Here is a 23,780-nt window from a genome sequence, read left to right on the forward strand (position 1 = left end):
GCCATTAAGGAGATTAAAACTTCATTGCAGAGTTAGAGGGTGATACTGAAACCAGGCCTGTTTTGCCAATCATACAGTATACCAATCACTGAGACAACAGGTTCTGAAAAAGGGAGTTTATTTTCAGGCAGCCAAGCATGGAGATGAGAGCCCCAAGTCTCAAATCCACCTCTCTGCGGATAGGGTTTGGGGCTATTTATGGGATAAAGAATCAGGGTGATTTAAGGTGCAGGGAAAGGTGATTGGTGGTAAAGTCAGTTGTCTGTGCGTGCTTAATCCAGCTTCATGGAGACCCATCAGAAACCTGCACAATCCCAAGCGAAGAGTTGGTAGTTTCAACCAAAATGGCCTTCAAGTCCCTGAAAAGTAACTAGGGCATCTGTTGTCACTGTAACCCATACATTTGAGGTGTTATAGGTAGCAAAGCTAGGAGGAGGCTAATAATATAAAGCTTAGTTGGTGATCTTTAAGTGGCTCTTAAAATCAACTAAAGCAAGTAATCAAAGGACTGCACAGAAGCTCAGAGTCAGAGAAACAAAAAGCACAAAGAGTTGGTTAAAATATATGAAAAGAGACCAGCTGTTTGTTGGCTGGTAATTTTCAAAGTTAGGATTCTGTCCTCAGACTTGGGGACTGAGGTCTTATTCTTCTATTCATTCATAATGGCTCTCAGGTCCTTGAGAGATACTTCTGAGCTATAAAAGACATATATTTATAATAGTAAGCCCCAATTTTGGTAATGCCTAGAAGATTATGGCCCATCAAGCAAGAGCTTGGTTTAAAGGGGAACACAAAACTAGATTACCTTCTGGTGATGGGATATGGAGTGATAATAACCAATATGAAAAGCACAATTTGCCCCAATTATACCTACTTGCCTCAAATCACCAGTCTTTGGTTTTCCCGTTGAAGGTGACACTGTGTATGTGGGGTGATACAGGCTGCTTTGTGACCTAAAGCCCCCTCTGTTTTGTGACCATGTGCCATGGGTATCATGTACCATCTTTGTGGATGGCTGCTCTATATGGACCCACAGCCAAGGAAAGAAAATGTGAGATTCTACCCCATAGTGCATCCATAGGCAGCTTCTAGAGAAAAATGAGTGCTATTCCTTTCTGTGAAACATTATCAAATGATTCCCCTGATTTTATTCCTTTCACTCTTGTAACCTTGGAGTCAATCAGCCTTGCAGGTTTCAAAATCTACAATCTGTATTGTCCAAGACTCTTTGGTTGCATCACCTTGGGTGGTGTCTTTTGCTTATCCTTTGACATTTGATTCCAATAAGCCACCTGCCTGCTCATTCTTCCCAGACTCCTTCAGTGATCTGCTCCCATAGCTCTTCAAGTTAAGTCTATTTTGTACATAATGATACTTACTGATCTACATTGAGTGTTCACAAATGCTACATGCTCTTTTATGAATAGATAAGGTGATCAAGAAAAGTTGGTTAAATAAACAAATTCAGTATTTAATGGTTTTCTTTTTAATTTATTTGCTATTCTGTCATTTTTCCTACTGCTTTTAAAATACATGCACCAATGGTTTTCAGTCCGCTAATTGTGATTTCTCAGTTCATATCCAGTTACACATAACTATTGACCCTGCTATTTCTGATTTCAAGGGTTCTGCTTAGAGGAGGGCCTATTGAATGCTGTATTAGTCAACTTTGCATTGCTATATTGAAATACCTGAGGACATTAGTGTTATAAACAGAAATGGTGTATTTAACTCATGTTTTGGAAGTTCAAGTCCAGGATCAATGGTCCCATTGGGTTGGGTCTCTGGTGAGGGTGCCAGATGGCAATGGTGAGAGTGCATGTCCAAGGGAGCAATCATCTCTCAAACCAGAGACACTGAGAGACCAGGGTCCCACAATCTCCTGAGGAGCATGTCCCCAATGACTCCCACTAGGTCCCACCACTTAAAGGTCCACAGCACCCCCTAATACTACCATCCTGGGAACCAAGCCTTTATATGTGGCACTTTGAGAGACACTCAAATTATACCCTAAATCATAGCAAATCCTTTCATTTAGAAGATACATATCCAGTCAGACATCCCCATTCCATCCTCTTTTGGTTGTCATCACCCACATTCTGCATTGTGGTCAGGTGCATACTTGTTTAGGAGGGGCACTGCAGAGTTCCTGACCTGTTTTACAAGGTGATGGGAGAATGAGGAGTTAAAGTTCAGACCATTTCTATATAAATATCCACATTATTATTATGCATGCTATCCTTTATTGTCAAGGATCAATGAGGATCATTATTTATACTACTAGAAACTGTAGTATTTTAGGCAAACCACGTTTAAAAGTTGGAAGGGCTTTGGGAATTATGAAGCCAAGTCCTTTATCAAATCTTTTGACTTTGCTGTGCGCTGAATTTTTTCTAGCTAGTTGGTGGTTATGTTGGATGTTTTCTTTTTGCCCCTGTAGATTTATGCTCCCCACCCCCCATTCTCCTTCACCTCCCTCTTGTCCCTAGGAAGTTGATGACTTGTATGGAATATATCAAAGGTTCCCAGGTTCCTTCTGGTTTCCCATTGAATTTGTCCACAAAGGAGTGCCACTGGGAGGAAGATGGAGATAGAGTAGTCCACTAAGCTAGCTGTGTCCCTTGATTAGAGATCATAGCTTCTGTCAGATGACCATCTCCCTACAACTCCAGGTTCTAGTAATAGTCCTTTTCCTGGAGCCTTCAGGCCTAGGACTGGTACAAAAACTTCCTGTTTCTAGTCTCAAGTCCTGTTTTCTCCCTTGTGGTTTTCCTGTACTCTGCCCAGGCTTTTTATAAATAACCTCTTTTAAAAACTCTTCTCAAATTGCTCTCTTTGAGGGTTGCCATCTATTTTCTGCCAGGAGCCACCCTGCCCAGTAGAGTCCTAGGAGCCAGGTCTCCTGGACTGCCAAGGCTAGACTCTTTTCATTGAGACTAGTCCCCTTCAGTCTTGAGTCCCCAAGTGACTGATAGAGATAGAAGCCTCCTGTGCTAGTCCACAGTGGACATGTGATATAAATGCAAAACAAAACATCTTTTTATGTTTAACCACTGAGATTTGAGGAATTTTGATATTAGATCTTAGAGCAGCCCATCATTCAGGGCCTGTTTTTTTTTTTTCATCTTTAAATCAGGGAAAGTTGTAATACTATCCTACTTATAGAGTTTTATAGACTAAATGAGATTATAAAATGGTTAGCATGGTGGCTGCTTCATGGTAAATTCTCAGTAGTGGTTGTTATTATCATTGTTAATGTTTCTTCAACAATTGGGTTATAAACAATTACTGTGTCATATAATGGTAAACTACTAGAGTAAAGGTTCCATATCAGGAGCCACAAATATTGTTCTTGCAGTAAATAATTCAGAAAACAACTTTTAAAAAGGACTCATCTCTATAGATTTTTTTCCTGTTGTGTAGTCTGCTAAATTACATTTCAGGGTAAAGTAAAAAGGTTGACTTTGTGTCTTGTGTTAACACTTATGTTATGAAAGTGATGTGACATTTAATTAAGAACTATAGTTGGGCTGGGAATGTGGCTCAAGCAGTAGCGCACTCGCCTGGCATGCGCGGGGCGCTGGATTCGATCCTCAGCACCACATACAAATAAAATAAAGATGTTGTGTCCACCAAAAACTAAAAAATAAATATTTAAAAAATTCTCTCTCACTTTTAAAAAAAAGAACTATAGTTGTTGGGCAGATGCTTTATTGATGTCTAGTTATGTCATGATATAGGACATTTTTTAAATCTAAATTATTTTTGTGCTTATAAATGAATTAAACTTTTTATAAATGAAGGCATATTGGGGATAGTGTCATTTTGAAATATCCCTTAATTCCTAACAAAAATACAGAAAGTAGAACAGTAAAACAAAGACAGAGATGAAACTAGCTGCCAGAGTATCCCACCAGGAACAGCAAGACTTGGGCACAGGAATAGCAGCTGCGCAGCAGGGGAAAGGAGTTGTTGATTCTTTTGAATGTCAGGGAACACAGAAATTTACCACCAATATTTACATTATAAAGGAGAAATCCCCACTGGGATTAAAGAACTATGTGGGCTGAATGAAATCAGTTAAAACTTGGAGGGGCTTTACAGACTCAAATTTATGGAAGAGTGCAAGGAGACTGGAGGAGGTTAGAGGCCATGTGAGTGATCCTGGGTTCTCAGAAATACCAAGCAAAGATCTCTCTGGAAGTAGAGTCACCTCCTAAACAGGAACTGCTAGGACTATGAACCCCGATTGACAGGGTGTTAAAGGAGAAAGGCAGCATAGATACTAATGGAGGAGGGGACCAGAAGCAGTGGATTTCAGAAAGTATTGGGGAAGTGTCCATATTTTTAATAGTTCCATGTAAAACCAGAAGAGGGAGACCTAGAGCCATGATACTAGGGAAGTCCTAGGGGCCTACTTTCTGTTCTTTATCCACTTCACTTAAATATGAACAATAGAAATGGATTGAGGTTGGACTTCATGCCAACATTGTATGAAGAAAAACAAGGATAGCCCCCATAAATAAGAAAGCAACAGATAAGGAAGTCATGGCAGAAAAATTGGACCCCTTCAAAGGATGAAACTTGATTCATATTACTAAAGAAGCTAATGCAAATTGAGAAAATGAAATTATTAAAGATCTGCATGCATCAGGATTGGAAAATTTGGAAACTAGAGAACTTTTAAATAATATGCCTTTATGAGAAGACAGTTGACAGAAGGGAATAGAGGGGGAAAATAGCAGAATGAATGAGACCCAGGGGGAAAAAAGTCCATTTTCTTTAAAATTGGCAAAAGTAAATGATAGTGTCAGGAAATGTCCCTTTGGGTGATTAAACTATAAGGAAAGGCATGCAGATGGCTACTATAAAATTCAAATATCGGTTCCTTTTATGTGAAAGAAAGGGTTTGATATTGGAATGGGACACAAGGGGAGTATGCAAATTTCATTTCTTGAACTGATGGTGGGAATAAGACTAACAGGCTTGTAATAACTCACTAAGCATCTGGTTTGGTTTTCTAATTGTATCAATTACTAATGCTTTTTACTAAAATTATAACAGAAAAACCTGGCTAATACCAGCTTTAAAAATAGACATTCATCTTAGGTACTGGTCACAGGTTAGTGTCATGGGTCCTCTTACAATAAGGCATTGGGGTATTCAGTTTGATGCACTGCCTCTGGGTTTCACTCACATCAGTTGCTCCATGGAGGAAAACTGGGTGCATGCATCTGGCTTTATTCCATATAGGAAGAAGTGAGACTCTCTTCAAGGAGAGCTGGGAATGTGAGTTCTGAGCTTCTACAGACTTTAAGGTAGATTCCAATGAAGAAGCAGGTGGTCAGGTATGAGTGTTGAGAGAACACTGCTGCATGTATACATTAGAGCCCTGGTTCTTACCCATCAATCATATTGCCCCCTGGGGAATATTTGGCAAGAGCTAGAAACATTTTGGATGTTATAATTGAGAAGAGCTGGGACTAGGGTTGTGGCTCAGAGGAAGAGTGCTCCCCTAGCATGCATGAGGCCCTGGGTTTGATCCTCAGCACCACATAAAAATAAAATAAAGGTATTGTGTCCACCTACAACTAAAAATTAAATAAATAACAATTGAGAAGAGCAGTGCTGCTTACTGGCATCTGATAAGTAGAGGCCAAGGATGCTGCTAAACATCCTGTGATGTACAAGCCAACCTCCCTCAACAAAGAAATTATGTTTCTTTGTCAATAGAGCTGAGGTTAAAGAACCCTGTTCTGGAGATGTGATTATCAAAGTATAGTCTGGGAGCCCTTGGGAATTCCTCAAAACCTTTTCAGTGGTCCATCAGATCAAAATTGATTTAATAACATAAATATATTATTTTTCTTTTTTATGCTCCTCTTTCACAAGTGTACAGTGGAATTTTCAAGAGGTTGCATAACATGATATTGACTGTCTGTTGCTTAGGTACAGAAACAGGTGTGAGAAGCTTCTCCTTCCCACTAATCCTCAAGAGGTTTGCAAGAATGTGAAAGCATGGCTCCCTTTTCACTTTTTTGATTTATAAAATGTAATTATTTTTATTAAAACATCTCATGTGGGGCTAGGGTTATGGCTCAGAGGTAGAGTGCTCGCCTAGCATGTCCAAGATCCTGGTTCAATCCTCAGCACCACATAAAAATAAATAAAATAAAGGTATTGTGTCCATCTACAACTAAAAAATAAATATTTTTTAAAATGTCATGTTAATACAATAGATTATTATTATTAACATCAAATGAATAAATGTTCAGTTTTTCATGTTTATTCAATATAATAAATATTGGTAGCTATAGCCCATGAAACTAAGGCTCTTTGTGGGCCACACAAATTTTAAGGTTGTAAAGGAATTCTGAGGTAAGAAGTTTGAGAACCACTGATCTGGAGACCAGCTGAGTTTTAAATGACTAAACAATGTGAAAACTATAAGAAGCATAATAATGGCTGGTCACAGTAGCACAAGCCTTTAATCCAACCTAAACGTGTGGCTGAGGCAAGAGGATCACAAGTTCAAGACCAGCCTCAGCAAGTTAGTGAGACACTGTCTCAAAAAATAAGAAGGGCTGAGAATGTAGGTCAGTGGTAGAACATCCCTGGATTCAATCTCTAGTACCACATAAAAGTAAAATTTAATTTAAAAATAAAAAGTTGGGCTGGGGCTGTAGCTCTGTAGTAAAGCACTTGCCTTGCATGTGTGAGGCACTTGGTTTACACCACATAAAAATAAATATACTGTGTGTTCAAAAAAATAATAATAAAAAAATAAAAGAAGTATAATTATGTATAGTGAAGACTCATTAATAATGAAGACTTTCATTATTTCACAAACATTTATTATAGTCTTCTGTGTACCCTGACATTATCTGGGTTCTGGGAGCACAGTGCTCAGCCAAACAGGGTTTCTGCCTTCAGGGAGATTCTGACTCACCAGAAAAGCCAAAGTATTTTAGGGGTGATCATCATTTTTTTTAAAGTTCTACACCAGGCAGTTTCAGAGTGTGATGGAATTACAGTGGAAAGCATGCTGTTCTGGGACAGAGTCCTTAGACACAAAGATCACATCAAACTTCATTTAGATTAGGAAGATCGCCAGTTTCCTTTCTGTTATAGACCAACACTCCATCTTTGACTCCCTTGCTGATTCCACCTATGATAGGAATTGCCTGTATAAAACTGTAATCAGTGCTGTAAGGGCAGAAACCAAAACTAATTTCTGTGCTTTGGGCCCACTTTTCAGTGACTGTGCTGGCGATATTTAATGAATTGCATGCAGATGTGGATCTTTATGCACTTCTGTTTGGAGAGAGCGTCCTAAATGATGCTGTTGCCATTGTACTGTCCTCGTAAGTAACAATGTTTCTACTAGGAAAGAGAGACTTTGGTTTCCTGCATGTTTTGGGGCAAATTCAGAAGACTATATCAAAAGTGTTAAATATTGAATTGGGTGTTTTTCTAAATGAGATTTACCAGCTTTGTTTTTAAAGTTTTATTGTTTTGTCCATTCAGCAGCAATCAGAATTCTGACGTGAGCTTAACATGGTGGCTGCAGATTAAATTAAATGAATTTGCCCTGGGCAGTGCTTGGTAGAGTGTGGATACTTCTATTTGTTGATACTTTCAGTTACAATAGTCCCCCCCTTATCCTTAGGGGATGTATTCCAAGACCCCCAATCGATGCCTGAAGCCACAGATACTACTTAACCCTATGTATACTTTGTTTATACTGTCTCTATGATATTTGTACATACATCTATGATACAGTTTAATTTGTAAATTAAAGTAAGAGATTAGCAATAATAGCTAATAAAATAGAACAATCATTACAATATGGTATAATAAAAGTTATGCAAATGTGAGCATATGTATGCATGCTCACTCTGTCTTGCTCTCTCAAAATATCTTATTGTACTTTTGCCTTTTCACTTATGGGAAGCACTTTGTGACTTCTCTTTGGCATAGTTGAGGTCCCAGCATCCCTACTCTTGGGTTGCTTGAACATAAGCAGTATGATCTGATAATCTTGAATGGCTGCTTAGTGACTAATGGGTGAATAACATACAACATGGATATATTGGACAGAGGAATTATTTATGTCCTGGGTAGGATAAAGTTGGACAGTATGAGATTTCATGTTACTCAGAGCAGCACATAATTTAAAACTTATGAATAATAATTATAAATTATTATTTCTAGAATTTTCCATTTGTATTTTCAGACTGTGGTTCACCTCAGGTTAACTGAAACTACAGGAGTGAAATAGTGAATGAGGTGTGACTGTTGTATCATCATGTAAAACCAGTACAATCTTTTTAAACTTTCTTTTTTTTTTTTTAAACCTCAGGTCTATTGTTGCCTACCAGCCAGCAGGGCTGAACACTCATGCCTTTGATGCTGCCGCCTTTTTTAAGTCAGTTGGCATTTTCCTAGGTATATTTAGTGGCTCTTTTACCATGGGAGCTGTGACTGGTGTTGTGACTGCTTTAATATCCTTTTTATAGTTTGTACCCCTGCCTGGGTATGCGTATGTGACATTACACTTTGAGAGTTCTCAGATCTTCCTTTCAGATCAGATTCTTAAATTGGTTGTTCCAATGGGGTGTAGTGATTCCTGAAATGTGTCCCTCAGGTGACGTACCATGGTTGGGCCCCTAGCTAAGAGTCTAAGAAAAATATTGGGAGGGAGGCTCTAATACTCTGCTTTGTCCTCACTTTTGCCTACCCCTCCTTGCTTGTGAACCAATTCGAGTATCCATTGAAGGGGGGTAAAAAAAGCTGAGAAGTATGTAGGAGACTAGGGATCAGGGACCACCAGCTTGGCAGGACTTTAGCCTCAGGTTGCTGCTACTGTCTGCTGATCAAGGCCATGTGGGTGTTAACATGATCAAAACTGGGGGCCATCCGTGGGAATTATTCTACAGTGGTCTTCCATGAGCAAATGATGGCACAATCTTTAATTTAAAATAAACAAACAAAAAACACAAACAACCAAAAAATGCAAAATGTAGAAAGAGCTCCACAAATGTGTTCTTTCATCATATCCTCTTTGATGAGCATTATAAATGTAGTGTGAATCACATCAATTCAATAGGCGATCAGTGTAGATAATACAAGAATTATGATAAAATTATTAATGAGATTTTGTGCATTGAATTTGTGCTCTACATCTTTGAAATATGATGAGTATTTTGCTCTTTGTACATCTCAGTTCTGACTAGTTGCATTTTAAGTGTTTAGTAGCCACATGGGGGTAATGGATACTGTGTTCAATAGTGCCGGTTTAGGTGGTCTTGTTCACTGAGGCCTTTTTGGTACCCTGGAACTTATTGCTCAGTGAACTCATTCATGAGATGGTTATATGACAGCCCCATGTTGAATGGTAGTGTCAGAAGATGAATCTGTGCTGTTGCCAAAAGGAGACACCAGCACCTGGTAGCTGATTTTAAGACTTGCACATTTCTTTCTTATTGTCCCATGTCTTCATTAGGCATAATCTGTGACCCACAGGGTTTGTATTCTTAGGCCTGCCTGCCTGAGGCCCTCCCAACTCTGCCAGAACTAACCTACCAGGCAAGCCTGAGGCCAGAAATGTATTCATATTAAGTATAATAAATAATTCACATATTGTACAAGTCACCCACTTAAAGTATAAACTTCAATAGCTTTTCTAACCATAAAGTAGATGGTCAACTGTAGTTATTAATTTAAAAAAAATCCTAGCCAGGCACCATGATGCATGAGTGTAATCCCAGCAGCTCAGGATGCTGAGGCAGGAGGATTGTAAGTTCAAGGTCAGCCTCAGCAACTTAGTGAGGCACTAAGTAACTCAGTAACACCTTGTCTCTAAATAAAATATTTTTTAAAAAGGGCTGAAGATGTGGCTCAGTGATTAAGTGCCCCTGGGTTGAATCCCTGGTTTAAAAAAATCATGGTAAAATATATAACAAAATTTGCCATTTAACGTTTTAAGCACACAATTCAGAGACAGTAAGTATATTTGCAATTTCATGTAACCATCCCCACTATGTAGTCCTAAATCTTTTTCCTCATCTCAAACAGAAACTGTGCCCATTCAGTGTTAACTCCCCATTTCCCATTGCCCTAGCCACTGGCAACTTCTTTTCTGTGGGAAAGCATAATTTTATTACCTAAAAAATATGCCTGGACTAGGGGTGTAGTTCAGTGTTAGAGCACTTGCCTAGCTTCAGCAGCAGTAGCAGCAGCAGCAGCAGCTGCCGGACCCCAAAAGAGGAGAGGAAGGCAATGGCTAGACCTTAGAGAGGAGTCCTGGGCTGATCAGAGGGTGGATCTTGGTGCCTGGAGCTGCGGTCCTTGACGGGGTGCTGACGTGACCAAGTTTACCAAGCTGCACTGCTTCCCCCTGCTGGAGACGGCGCTCTTTTTCCTGATGTCTTGGAGTACATTTCTCTTGGCAGAAGCCTGTGGTTTTACAGGTAGGTTCTCTCTTCCCTCAAGCCACCCTTCCCCTAACTGTAGTGGGGGCTGTGGGACTTTGAGTGGCCAGAAGAATTCTTAGCAGCTAGATTTTGTTGATTAACTGCTCGATGAGTATCCATACGGAGGATTGCTGACCAAGGCTAGGGTTTGGTCTTAAACATCAAGTTTCTAAAAACTACATATTTTTAAGGGTAATGTTTATTATTCCAAACTCAGCTAAGTTTTTTTTTACACATTCTAACCATAAAGTAGGTGTTCAGCTGCAATGGCTACTGAATATATTCAAATCTTATTTATATCATTCCCCAGATTACTATATCATTTTATAAACAGCAATAATCAGCAAATATGTATTCCTGTAAAGGTAATTTTGCATCTACTCAGATGAGGATGGACACATTTTTTCATTGTTTTGTCTCTGAGCTATTTAATCATTGTTTTTTCAATACTAGGTATTTATGGTGTCAGTGAAATATACAGGTTGAGTATCTCATTATTTGGATTCTTTTAAAATTTCAGACTATTTCTATACACATAATGAGTTAGCTTGAGGAAGAGACCCAAGCATAAATTCAGAATTCACTCATGTTTTATATATACCTTATACACAGATCCAGAACATAATATTTTTAATAATTTTGGACATAACACAAAGGTTGTACAAGTCACCCACTTTATAGCTAAAAGAGCTAGGAGGCTCTTTTTTTCTTGGAGGTGCTGAATGAACTGTGTTAAGCACTTTTTTTTTTTGGTGAGGGGTTACCAGGGATGGAATCCAGGGGCACTGGACCACTTAGCCACATCCCAAGCCCTATTTTATATTTTATTTAGAGGCAGGGTCTCATGATTTTGAACTGACTTTGAACTCACGATTCTCCTGCCTCAGCTTCCCGAGCCACTGGGATTACAGGTGTGAGCCACCACACATGGCTGCACTTGTGTTTTGACTACATCCCATCACATGAGGTCAGATGTGGAATATCCTACTTGTGGCATCATGTCAGTGCTCAAAAATTTTTGGATTGTAGAGCAGTTTAGATTTTAGAATAGGAATAGGGTTATTCAACATATGTAATATTAGTGTGGTTGATAATGTGAGTTTTTTGTCATATTCTCTCATTTGAAAGAAATAACTGATTTTTTCCACTAGGAAACTCAAGTACAGTTACTCTATATGATCCAGATAGTTACAGAGAACTTTTATCATCTTTTCAAAATAATACAATGTCTTTATATGCATCATTACTAAATGGCTTACTTCCTTAAAACTTGACTGTTCTCTGGGAAGTATAGTCCTATGTATGTCAGTTGTGTTGCACAGCAAAATGGTTACCACTAACTGGAAATCTAGATCATCAAGCCTTGGACAAATGGAATAGTATTCTCAGTCTATTTTGTCTGAGGCCCCAGACTATTAAAAAACATGAAGCATTGGTTTGAAATGAAATACACTCATTCTAAAAACAGACATGAATATGACAAAAGTGTATGAATGGCCCTCGCAGCCTCTTTGGGGAAATGAATGCTATGGTATATGCCAACTACAGATGGCAAATTTAGAGAGAGAAAATGTGCATAACATTGGAGAAATGGAACGAGTTTGGGGACCTGGCCTTGAAGGAAGGGAGGGCAAAGTTGGGAGAAGGAAAGTTTGATATTACTGGTGAGGAGCAAAGGGAGCTTTCAATAATAGGAAATCTCAAAAATATTTTTGGAAGTTGAAATATGCTAGGTTTGCCTACTACCTTCACTTTTTGTTTCAGCAGGGGTTTTTTCCTGCCTCTTTTTTCTCCATTGACTAAAAAAACCCCCAAATCTCTCCTTACAGGTGTTGTAGCTGTTCTTTTCTGTGGGATCACACAAGCTCATTATACCTACAACAATCTCTCAGTGGAATCAAGAAGTCGAACCAAGCAGGTAAGACAGGGCCTTGGTATTGAGCGTTGCCTGGTAATACAAGGAAGGGGAGTGCAAGGGTTTACAATCTCCTTTTCCCTTCTCCACGCAGCTGTTTGAGGTGTTACACTTCCTGGCAGAGAACTTCATCTTCTCCTACATGGGCCTGGCGCTGTTTACCTTCCAGAAGCACGTTTTCAGCCCCATTTTCATCATTGGCGCTTTTGTATCCTTTTCTCATTCTACCATTTTCTACATGGAGAGGTGACCACAGCTGGGGAAGCTCTGCTAGTGCTCTTAATTGTTATTGTTGTTATTTTATCTGTTTCAGATGCAGGAATAGGCCAGTTCTACTGATACTTTTTACTGTGAGAAAAAGAAGGCCTAAGTGGTGCTTCATAAAGCTAAATGTCTTTTATTTTAAATACTAGTATTTATGTTTAGGTCATCCTTCCTGCATTTTCTGTAAAAAGGATGGCCTCAGTGTTAAGCTGGGGCTTGAGGGGTGATTTTTGTTTTGAGTTCCCTTTTGGGTAAGTCTAAAAGTCAGCAGCAATATCAATCTCCACAATTATTTTTGATATTTCATTGTCATGTGAATTCTAAAACAGGGCCTTCTATGATTTGGGTGGCTGGAAAGTTGCAATCTACTTGCTCTCAACTACCCACCTATCGTGGGCAGCCTTTCTTCACACTGCCCTGGGGTGCTTACAGGCTACACTCTCACCCAAGCTACCCTGCTGCTATGGATCACAATGTGAAAGTCTCCTTTGCTTTTCCCAAAAAAGAAAGGAAGGAAGGAAGTGATGGAAGGAAGAGAAGATACTTGATTTCTTGACTTGGCCCCATTGTGAATATAGTTTTGGAAAGGGAGACATGGTTTTGAGAAGGGAAACACAGGTTTGGGGATGGCTTTTCTTGAGCAAGGAGGAATTCGAGCGCCTAGCAATTAATATAGTAGCTGAAGGTTTCACTCACTAGGTTTCAAATACTATTGTTTTCATTGGGGTGAACTTTTCTGGGGCTTGATTTTAAGATCCTGAGCAGAAGTCTCCTGTTGTTGGACATTTACTTTCACCTTTTTTGAGGCCTCAGAGTAATCTTTAGCTCTTGAAATTTTGGCAGCAAGGAGTGATTTTCTCTTCTGGGCTTTTTATTTTAATTGGTTGTTCAAAACATTACAAAGCTCTTGAAATATCATATTTCATACATTAGATTCAAGTGGGTTATGAACTCCCATTTTTTTACCCCAAATACAGATGATTGACACTCCTCAAGCTGCTAGATAGCAGTAATGTTGAAATCCTTCTAGTTACAGTGTCCTATGCTCATACTGGTGGCTCATTTCTTAGATTTACACATTCACCAGACAAATAGCTCAAAATCTGAATGATCAGTGTTTTTCTTTTTCATTAAGAAGGAGAGGACATGTTGTTTTGATTTGTATTCCTTGCATGCTATCCTGTGAGAGCACAGCCCATGTTTACAGATCAGGGCCTGTGGCCGGGTGAGCAGAGTCCTCTGGAAATCCTAAAGGCTGCTGACCACTTAAGATCTTCTGCTTCATCTCTGGAGTAGAATTTCTTTTATGAACACTACCTGTTTCCTTTTGTTTAAAAAAAGGAAAGAAAGAAAGAAAGGAAAAGAAAAAAGAAAAACAGTGCCTTACCCTGGAGGAAACAGAAGATAGTTCCGCCCTGGCTTCTGTCTGAAACAGCTGCAGTTCCTGCAGCTGGCGCTTTGCCTAAACGGAAGCTCCCCATTCCTCTGGCTCCCACAGGGGGTTTCCTTCTCTGACCAGGGGAGTGAGAAGCTCTCTCTGTTGAGTACTGTCTAAACTTGGCAAGTGACAGATGACTGGTTTCCCTGAATTCTTTGCTTTGCACAGTAGACTTCCTTTTCCACACTCTTCCTTTTCTGTGTTTTATATCTCAAAAAGACATTTCAGCCATTTAGGTAAAGGAATCTCCCTGGGTTGATTCTTATGAGTTATCTGATCATCTCTTTGTTGTATAAATACTTTTAATGTTCCACATCTCTTATTTATAGGTTCTTCCTGGGCATTGAAGTTCCTGGTGTTTACTTGCAAGTGAAGTTTGCAAGCTCTTACCCAGAAAACTTCCTCTTTATAGTTGTTCCAGGATTAGTAATCTTTCTTTCTTGTGATTTTTCTTGCAGTAGAGCCCAATGCACAATTTGCTTTTATTAACTCCTCATTTCTGCCATGGTACTTGAACTTATTTTAGACTCATTTTTAGACAGATTGAAGAATTAATCAGTACCATTTGAATTAAGTCAGAAAGTTATAACAGTGTGTTTAACAAGCTAGAAATTATCTCTATGAATGGGAACCTGGGGAACATTGGCCAAATGATACCCATTTTTTTGATGAGTGATTTGTCTAGGGGGGAACTACATAGCCTGGCTTCTTTGGGTAGTTCCCTGGATCATAACATTCCTAAAATTCTCTGATCAACCAATTTGTGTGAAAGTGTCTTTCTGGAAACCTGTTGGTCCCTTAACCTTCATCCTGTTGGTCAGGTTGCTATCTTCCTGGGCAGAGCTGCACATATCTACCCACTCTCCTTCTTCCTGAACTTGGGCAGAAGGCATAAGATTGGCTGGAATTTTCAACACATGATGATGTTTTCAGGTAAAAAAAAAAAACAAGTATATGTAATGAAAATTAATTTTATTTAGCAAGCAATGATAGTATGATTAAAATATAATCAGTGAGGTTCATAAAAAGACATTCAAATTTCTAGTTCTTTTGTATTACCTACAATGCAGAGCAGGACAGATATATATGTTCAACTGAGTTAATATTGATTTGAAAACCTTACTACCAAATGTGAACATTCTCCCTATCGGTATTTGCATATTTACCACCCAAGGGAAGTAGAAATATATAAGTATTCAAAGTGCTCGATTGTTTTCTAGCAGTTGTTTATAACACACAAGCTTCTTAGAAGGACTCCAGACCTAAAATTAGATGGAAAATATCTAGTGATGAAACAAAGCATGGGTCACATCACTCAGCACCTCTCAGCTACAGTATCCTTTCTTGTAAAGTAAAGTAATTGAACCAAGTAGCATAAGTCCCTCTTTGTTCCGTCTTTCTATGGAGCAAGAGGAATAAAATACACTCAAAAAGCAAGATAAATCCAAAGCTGGATTTAACAGCTGTGACAGTTCTGTTTGATTTACACTGTTGTAAGCCTTTTCACTATGAAGCTGAGAGATTCAGAAAAGCCACTGAGGGGACAAAGGGCAATAAAGAAAGATGTAGAGGTAAAGAAGGTAGAAAGCAATTGCCATGAATAGATGATAAAGTGAGAGTGGTAAACATCATATGAGACCCAGGTTAGAGCAAGCATCTCATCACACCAAAGACAGAAGATATTGGGGGCAAAAGACCATCGGGACCCTTAAAGGTACCTCTGACTTGTGGGGTATGGAGAGAGGGGAAGTACCAGAGGACAGAGTGGGTAGTAGCCACTTTACTGGGATGTAGTGGTTTTAGGGGGGCTCACAGAGATGCCTGGAGCCTAATAAAATCATACTGAAATGACACCAACAGGCAGTGCTCCATACATCTCTCTTTCTGTCCCAAGCAAGCTTGCCATGAGCATGAATCTATTCCCTGCCATATTGATTGCCTTTCACTCTGACAAACGTTTTTAGATGTCCTCTTTTTATAAGCCAGAGTTCTAGTTTATGAAAGATACAAAGACCAGCCTCCTTTAAGGAGAGGTCACAGTCCTCTGGGGGTGTGGGGAGACAGATGCACAAAGAGCTAATTTCCTCTCAAGAAAGGATGACAGCTTGTGCAAAGATGTGTAAAAGACAGGACAAGAAGAGGAGTATTCAAGGCCATTTTCACAAAAGGGGTGGCCTTCAAACTGGCCTTGGAAGAAATGTAATTTCAGGAGGCAGCAGGTGGAAAGACAGATAAGCATTGCTCTATGTGCTTTTTTTTCAAGGAAGGACAGCAGTTGTGTTGAAATGTCAGACACATGGAGCAATGCAGAGAGTGAGGTTCCAAGGGAAAAATGCATCTGGTGATCCGAAGCCTTTTGTTTTTATCAAACTTGCCTGTTGGGCTTGTTAAAGCAGATTGTAGGTTCTACTACCAAGGGTGTCTGATTCTGGAGGTGAGCCCCAAGAATTTCCATTTCTAGCACATTCTCAGCTGCTGCTGCTGGGTAAAGGACAGTACTTCAAGAACCACTTTTGTTCAGAGGAGACCACAGAAGCTCCAGAGTTGTCCTAAAGCGCTTGGGTTTTACTCAAGGGCAACAGGAAAACATTGAGAGCTTGATGAAGAAGGGCAGTGACAAGCTTCTGCTTACATATTAGGAAGATGCCAGTGGACAAAAAGAAGACAAATTGGAGATAACTGTCATCTAGGCAAACTTCAAATAGATGAACATTATCTTCTTTACCAAAAGATTGAGATATACACAGTACTATTTAAAGATGCCACCCAAAATATTTTACACTGGGAGAAATTTGGCTATCCAAAGGAACCTATTCTTCAAGGCTTTGAAATGCCTGAGGTTCCCCTTTCATATTGCTTATAGTTTACCTATTAAATTAAAGAAAGATGTCATACATTATCTTTCCCTAGCCCCCCAAATTCTCTTCTTGGTGGCAACATTCCTGTTGAGGCTTAAATATTGACTGATGACCTTGTTGGCTAAAGAGTGATCTAGCTGTATCTAAATAATTCACAGGACAGAGTAATAGAAATCATCAACTTTTTAATTTTTTTTTAGTTGTTGATAAACATGAAGTATCTTTATTTATTTTTATGTGGTGCTGAGAATTGAACCCAGTGCCTCACATAAGCGAGGCAGGTGCTCTACCACTGAGCTACAGCCCCAGCCCCAACTTTTCTATTTTTTAAGGTAACTTTTATTGAGTCACTCCTTTGTGAATTGTAGTGAAGGTCTCATATTAATTGTGAAATTATTGGGAAAGGGGAAATTTATAAACAGATATGATAGGTCTAACTTTTTCTTCTCTTGTATAATATACACATTGTCTTGTACTTGGTAAGTAAGAATTTATACTAGATGAGTACTAAAGACTGAGAATTTTGTCTTTACCATAAAACAAATTATGAGCATGGCATGAGAACAGAACAGAGGAGCTTAGAAAGTAAACTCTAAAACATGAAAATGTTGGTTAATCTTAATGTACCTCAAGGATCAACAAAGTACAGCTCCAGGGCTAAATCTGGCTGTTGATAATTAAATAAACCTGTTTTTATATACCCCACCAGTTCAGAATTTCTTTTATAGATGAATATTTACAATCTATTTGAGGAGAGGGAACAGTAACTTTGAATCAAAATATCCCTCTGCAAAGAATTCTATTCTTTTCATTAGTAGACCTTCATTACAACAAAGTGTACCCAATTGTTCTTATCATATTGTTAATTTTAATCAATAATAATTTGTAGCAACCTGTTTTCTATCTTTTATATAAATACCTATAATAACATCCTTGATTTGGTCTCTTGGTCCACCAAACCTGAAGTATTTAATGTCTGGCCTTTTAAAGAAAGAGTTGGCAACCCCTGATATAAGTCAGGCTATATTTTCACTTCTCTGCATGGCTTCCCCCTTTGCTAAGGAAATGCTGCACTGTTTTCCACTAATGTACATTTGACATATTCAGAGCTAGCATGTGTTTTAAGTTTATGTTGACTGGGTAGTGTTTTGATCATAGACTAAGAGAATGTGTGTTATTAACATTTATTTATACTTCTTTTTACTTTTGGTTACTAGCAGGGAAATTATTTAGACAATAAGTGTGTCAGTATCCTAAAATGTGCTGTACAAATTGATGTAGTATTTTTCTCATTGTATTTGGCAATTTTGCAAAACATATCTTCAAAGAGGAGACAGCAATATATGTTTCAGGTTTTTCTTTCTAAGTAAAACAACTTGGCCCCCAAAGCACAAATGACTGGAGTTTATTACCCATAAGTGGCAGTACTGAATTTTGAGAAGACATTGCCAGTTGTCTTTATCACTAAGAGATCTTCCTCTTTGGTCCCTTCAGGCCTCAGGGGAGCCATGGCCTTTGCATTGGCCATCCGTGACACAGCATCCTATGCTCGCCAGATGATGTTCACGACCACCCTCCTTATTGTCTTCTTCACCGTCTGGATCATTGGCGGAGGCACAACCCCCATGTTGTCATGGCTTAATATAAGGTCAGTTTGGAACCAAGGCCAGTTTTATATCTCAATATGTCAGTTTCTACTGTTCTTGAGAATGTTCAGTGTACCTTGCAGGTTGTATGCCACAGCTTAGTTCATGAAGGTTTTTAGTCTTTTGTTTTGGAGGGGGATTAAATTAAGTTTGGAGTAATGGGGCTTTCCAACAGAAACAAAAAATGTCGTCATTAAAACTTTTGTCAGTACAAACACAGAGAATTAGAATCACCCGGATTTTGCTAGAGCAGTGATATCAGGGCACAAATTTAGAGTGTTAAAACTGCAGGAAAGAGAATAGACCTGTAGCCTCTGACAGTCTTCAGTATTTCATGTCCCTTTGCAATGAAACCTGAAGGATAAGCTCATCAGCCAGAAATAGAATTAGAGTTTTGTTTTAGCATGAGATTGTATGCTGTGTCTCTTCTTGCTTGAGTGCACAAAAGGTTGACATTTCCTGTGTAACTCTCATTTGTTGCAGCTGTGTGTCAGTAAAGAGGAACACTGACCCGAGTTTGGTTTTCTAAGAGCATTTGAACTCCAAACTGTGTTTGCAAGCTCCAACACCAGCATTGGAACATTTCCAGAGACCCACAGCTTAACTTGGACTCTGGTTTAAGACAAGCCCCTCTTGCCTTTGAAACTCAGTTTTTCTCAATGTTAAATGAAGGCACTCTGCCACATTACCTCCAGGGCTCTTCTGCTCCAAGTTTTGCAGTTTCAGATCTACAGGGAATGCCATGATGGTGATGGGAACCAAGAGATAATTGTGTACTAAGATGTGAGGAATCATTCTGTGAAAAGCCACCAGGTGGCAATGTTTTTCCTTTCTCTGCTGGCTTTTAATTTGCATTACCTTCTCCAGATGTAAAATAGCTTGGAGGAGAAGAAAATGAACAAAGATCTTAGAGCCATCCTTAGAGTGAGGGAAAAAAAGTAGAACTTGAAAGAATAGCCTCTTCTACCTGAGGCTTTTGTATTGATGGCAGGTAGGGATTCCTGGGCTTGAGCACTACCAGCTACCATTTCTGGGTTAGGATGTCTCTACTTACAGATAAAGGTGGGAGCTTATCATTGATAGTTATAATCATCATTACATTTGTGTTGCAGGTATTGTTTTAGATATCATGCATGTACTAAGATAATTCTCATAACATTCCTGTAAGGGAGATATACTATTATTTCTATATTATTGGGGAAACTGAGATGCAGAGCAACAACTTGCCCAAGGTCACAGAGCTTTAAGTGAATGAAATAGGATTTGAACTCAGGCAGTCTTACCAGAGTCCACACGCTTAAAAACTGTGTTGTACGTCCTGTTAAAAGGGTTGCTGTGCTAACAACTACTTTGATGTCATGAAATTTGGAATGGTTAAAATTTCAGCTTCCTGACACGAATCTCAAGGGTTAGATGAAATAAAATAATCCATTCTGGGGAACATAAACCTGAGGAAGAAAATTTACAGTCTTGTGGTTTTAAACTTGAGACATAAGATAGTACCATCTTTGGGTTGCGGCTGTGGCTCAGAGGTAGAGTGCTCACCTACCATGCATGAGGCACTGGGTTTGATCCTCAGCTCCACATAAAAATAAAATAAAGATATTATGTCTACCTATAACTAAAAAATAAATATTATAAAAAAGATAGTACCATCTTTGTTTTGTGTAGCAAGATGAGGGTAAGAAAGGGGGATTGGTTCTGCACACAGTTTAGAACCTTTACCTTAGGTCATCTCTGAGATTATTTCTTGTTCCTGTTTGTCTGATCACCCAGTAAGTGCCCTGGATGCTCAGAGCCTGATTAAATCATATTTGATTTTCTAAGTCTTTTTCTATTTCCACCCTCATCCAAACATATGCAGGACCAAATAATTTTCTACAGAGTAGAGAGTAGATTTGTTTGTATTTTTCATGACCCTTTTCAAAAAGTGGGTCATTAAAACAATCCTAGCCAGAGCTGAGAACATGAGCAGCTTTCCTTCAGCTACATAAAATGTAGGTAAGGGAAGGATGTTGAACTAAGCTAGAAATGGATAGGAAGGAGGTAGCAAGAATTGCTACTGAGCGAGCAACAAACAGTATTTACTCTAGGAGTCATTTTCTGACATCTTACTGTGTACTAGGTGCTATTTTCTAAGTGCTTTCTGTATATAGTTGGCCCTCATTTTTGTAGGTTTCAATGAACTATGGATTGAGAAATTTTGGGAAATATTGTTTCTGTGCTGAACAGGTGCAGACTCTTTTCTTGTCATTATTTCCTAAATATATAGTATGACAACAATTTACATAGCATTTGAATTATATTTGGTATCATAAATAATCTAGAGATGATTTAACCTATCTGGAAAGGTGTGCATAGGTTTTATGCAAATAAGATGTTCTTTCCTATGAGGGACTTAAGCATCTGAAGATTTTGTTATCCAAGAGTGTCCAGGAACCAATCCCCTGTGGATACTGAGGAATGACTGTATTATGTTAACATCTTTAATAATGCAATTATGTATTTATAAATATACACTTTTATTCTGGTGTTGTGAATATTCTTTGAATGAGGAAACCAATACATAAAGAGGTTAGGTAGCCTGGCTTTGGTCTCATAGTTACATGATGACAGGTCAAGGTCTTATGCAACTCTGAAGTCTGTGCTCTTATTTAGTCTTCTAGAATACCTGGGTAAAGCAACAGATTCCGATTTTGTGGGGCCTAGAGCTTTTATACAATTTAGGGAGCTCCTTTACTTTGCTCCTACAAAATCAGGTATAAGTTAAATATTTGCTGAAAATATATAAAGGTGAATTTTGCTGAATAGAATGAGAAATAAATTATAGTATGTTTCAAAGTTTTCAAAAGTTAATAATAAATATAAATATCAGTTTCCAGAAAAATAATAGAACGTTTTATTTATTAGCTGTCTGACAGCTGTACAAGTTGAGCATCTCTAATCAGAAAAATCCAAAATCATAAATACTCCAAAATCCAAAACATTTTGAGCACTGTGACTCTCAAAAACATTCAGATTTTAGAGCATTTTACATTTCATAATTTGAGGTTAAGGATACTCAACTAGTAAAGTCTATGCAAAATTTGAAAATCCAAAAACTCTAAACACTTCTGGTCCTAAGCATTTCAGATAATACTAATACAGATAATGTGTAATACTTTTTTCCTACTTTAAAAAATCTGCCTACTTTTTGATCCCCTTTTCATATGATAATTTTATTATAATATATAGAGAGAATAGAAATATAAATCAGTCTTTTCTCTCAAGCATAGGTGGTCAATATTTGCTATTATTTGTAATTTGTATTTTAGAAAGCATTCTTTCAGCTTTATTACTTTTTATTGGTAATGTCACGTAACATTTTGAAATTGTCAAATTTAGGAAAACCTCAATCAAAATTTTCTCATATGTGAGCCAGAAGATTTGAGGGCATAAAATTTTTTATGCAGCATCATTTTTAAAAACCTTATTATATTTTGAAATATTTACAGATTCACAGGACATTGCAAAAATAGAGCCAAGAGATGCCATATGTGTTTCACCCATTATTTTTCTGTTCATTACATCTTGTATACCTATGGTACAATATCTCAGGAGCTGGCATGGGTTCAATGTGTGTGTATGGTTGTATGCCTACTTTTTAAAATTCATATTTGATTTTCTAAAGACTATCTTTGTATACCTTCTTTGGTAAAATATCTGTTCAATGTTTATCACATCTAGGCTCACATAAGCTCACATAAGGCTCACACTCAAGATAAAGAACTTTTCCATCAGCATGAAGATGTCCCTAGTTTCACCCTGTATTTCATATTCACCTCCTTATCCACCACCATCCATAACACCTGGCAACCTCTAATTTGTTCTTCATCTTCAACCTCTAATTTGTTCTTTTGTCATTTGAGAACATTATATAAATGGAACCATACAGTATATAATCTTTTGAGATTGACTTTTTTTTTCCTACTCAGCCTAATGCCCTGCAGAGGTTGTCTCATGTATGAATGGTTTATTCCATTTTATTGCTGAGTAAAAGTCCATGGTATGGATATACCATACTTTGTTTAACCATTCACCCCTTAAAGGAAATTTGTGTACTTTCTGGTTTTATGGCTATCATAAATAAAACTACTGTGAATATTTGTGTATAGTTTTTTGCATTGGCATGTTTTTCCTGTCTCCAAGATACATGTACAGGAGTATGACTGCTAGGTCAGACAGTAAATGTGTGTTTAAATTTCTAAGAGCCAGGCGTGGTGGTGCACACCTATAACCCAGCAGCTTGGGAGGCTGAGACAGGAGGATTGCAAGTTCAAAGTCAGCCTCAGCAATGGCAAGGTGCTAAGCAACTCAGTGAGACCCTGTCTCTAAATAAAATACAAATAGGGCTGGGGATGTGGCTCAGTGGTTCAGTGCCCCTAAGTTCAATCCCTAGTACCAACAACAACAACAACAAATTTCTAAGAAATTGCCAGTTTTCCAGGGTGGCTGTACCATTTTATATCCCCACCAGCAGTATACAAGAGATCCAGTTTCTTAGCATCCTTGCCAACACTTGGTATTGCCACTATTTTTCATTACATCTATTCTAATAAGTTTGTGGGGATAGGTCATTGTGATCTTAATTTGCATTTCTCCTCTCATGGCTAATGATGTTGAACATCTCTTCATGTGTTTATTTTCCATAAACATACTTTCTTTGGTAAAATATCTGTTCAATGTTCAAGTTTTTTGTCCATTTTTAATTGGATTATTTATTTTTTATTGATTTTTGATAATTCTTCATTCTAGATGCTAGACTTTTGTCAGGTATATGATTTCTAAATATTTTCTCCCAGACTGTAGTTTGTCTTGTTATCCCTTTAATAGAGTTTTAGAGCAGAAGTTTTAATTTTGATGATGTATAATCTTTTTTTTTCTTTTACAAATCATGCATTTGGTGTCATATCTGAGGACTCTTGACCAAGCCCTAAGTCCTGAAGGTTTTCTTCTGTGTTATTTCCTTAAAGTTTTTTTTTAATTGTGTGGTTTAATAAAATGACTCAAAGTTACTTTTTTGTAAAAGAAGTGAGGTTAGGTTGAAATATTATTTTCTTTACCCATGACTACCCAGTTGTTCTAGTATGATTTATTAGAAAGACTATCTTTACTCTTTTATTTTACTTCTTTGTCAGAAATCAA

At 38.1% G+C, this 23,780-nt stretch overlaps 1 protein-coding gene across 1 annotated transcript in view; it reads left to right on the plus strand.

The window, feature by feature from the left end:
• Slc9a7 (solute carrier family 9 member A7) overlaps positions 1 to 23,780 on the plus strand; it is a 140,414-nt gene that overhangs the window by 80,092 nt on the left and 36,542 nt on the right. Inside the window, exons 6-12 of the mRNA XM_040276594.2 lie at positions 7,259 to 7,364; positions 8,363 to 8,504; positions 10,367 to 10,472; positions 12,305 to 12,393; positions 12,485 to 12,598; positions 14,914 to 15,025; positions 18,445 to 18,598. Coding sequence (XP_040132528.1) covers positions 7,259 to 7,364; positions 8,363 to 8,504; positions 10,367 to 10,472; positions 12,305 to 12,393; positions 12,485 to 12,598; positions 14,914 to 15,025; positions 18,445 to 18,598 — 823 coding nt within the window. The remainder of the gene's footprint in view (positions 1 to 7,258; positions 7,365 to 8,362; positions 8,505 to 10,366; positions 10,473 to 12,304; positions 12,394 to 12,484; positions 12,599 to 14,913; positions 15,026 to 18,444; positions 18,599 to 23,780) is intronic.

The sequence above is a fragment of the Ictidomys tridecemlineatus genome, chromosome X (genome assembly GCF_052094955.1).
Source record: "Ictidomys tridecemlineatus isolate mIctTri1 chromosome X, mIctTri1.hap1, whole genome shotgun sequence".
In the NCBI taxonomy this organism is placed as follows: Eukaryota; Metazoa; Chordata; class Mammalia; order Rodentia; family Sciuridae; genus Ictidomys; species Ictidomys tridecemlineatus.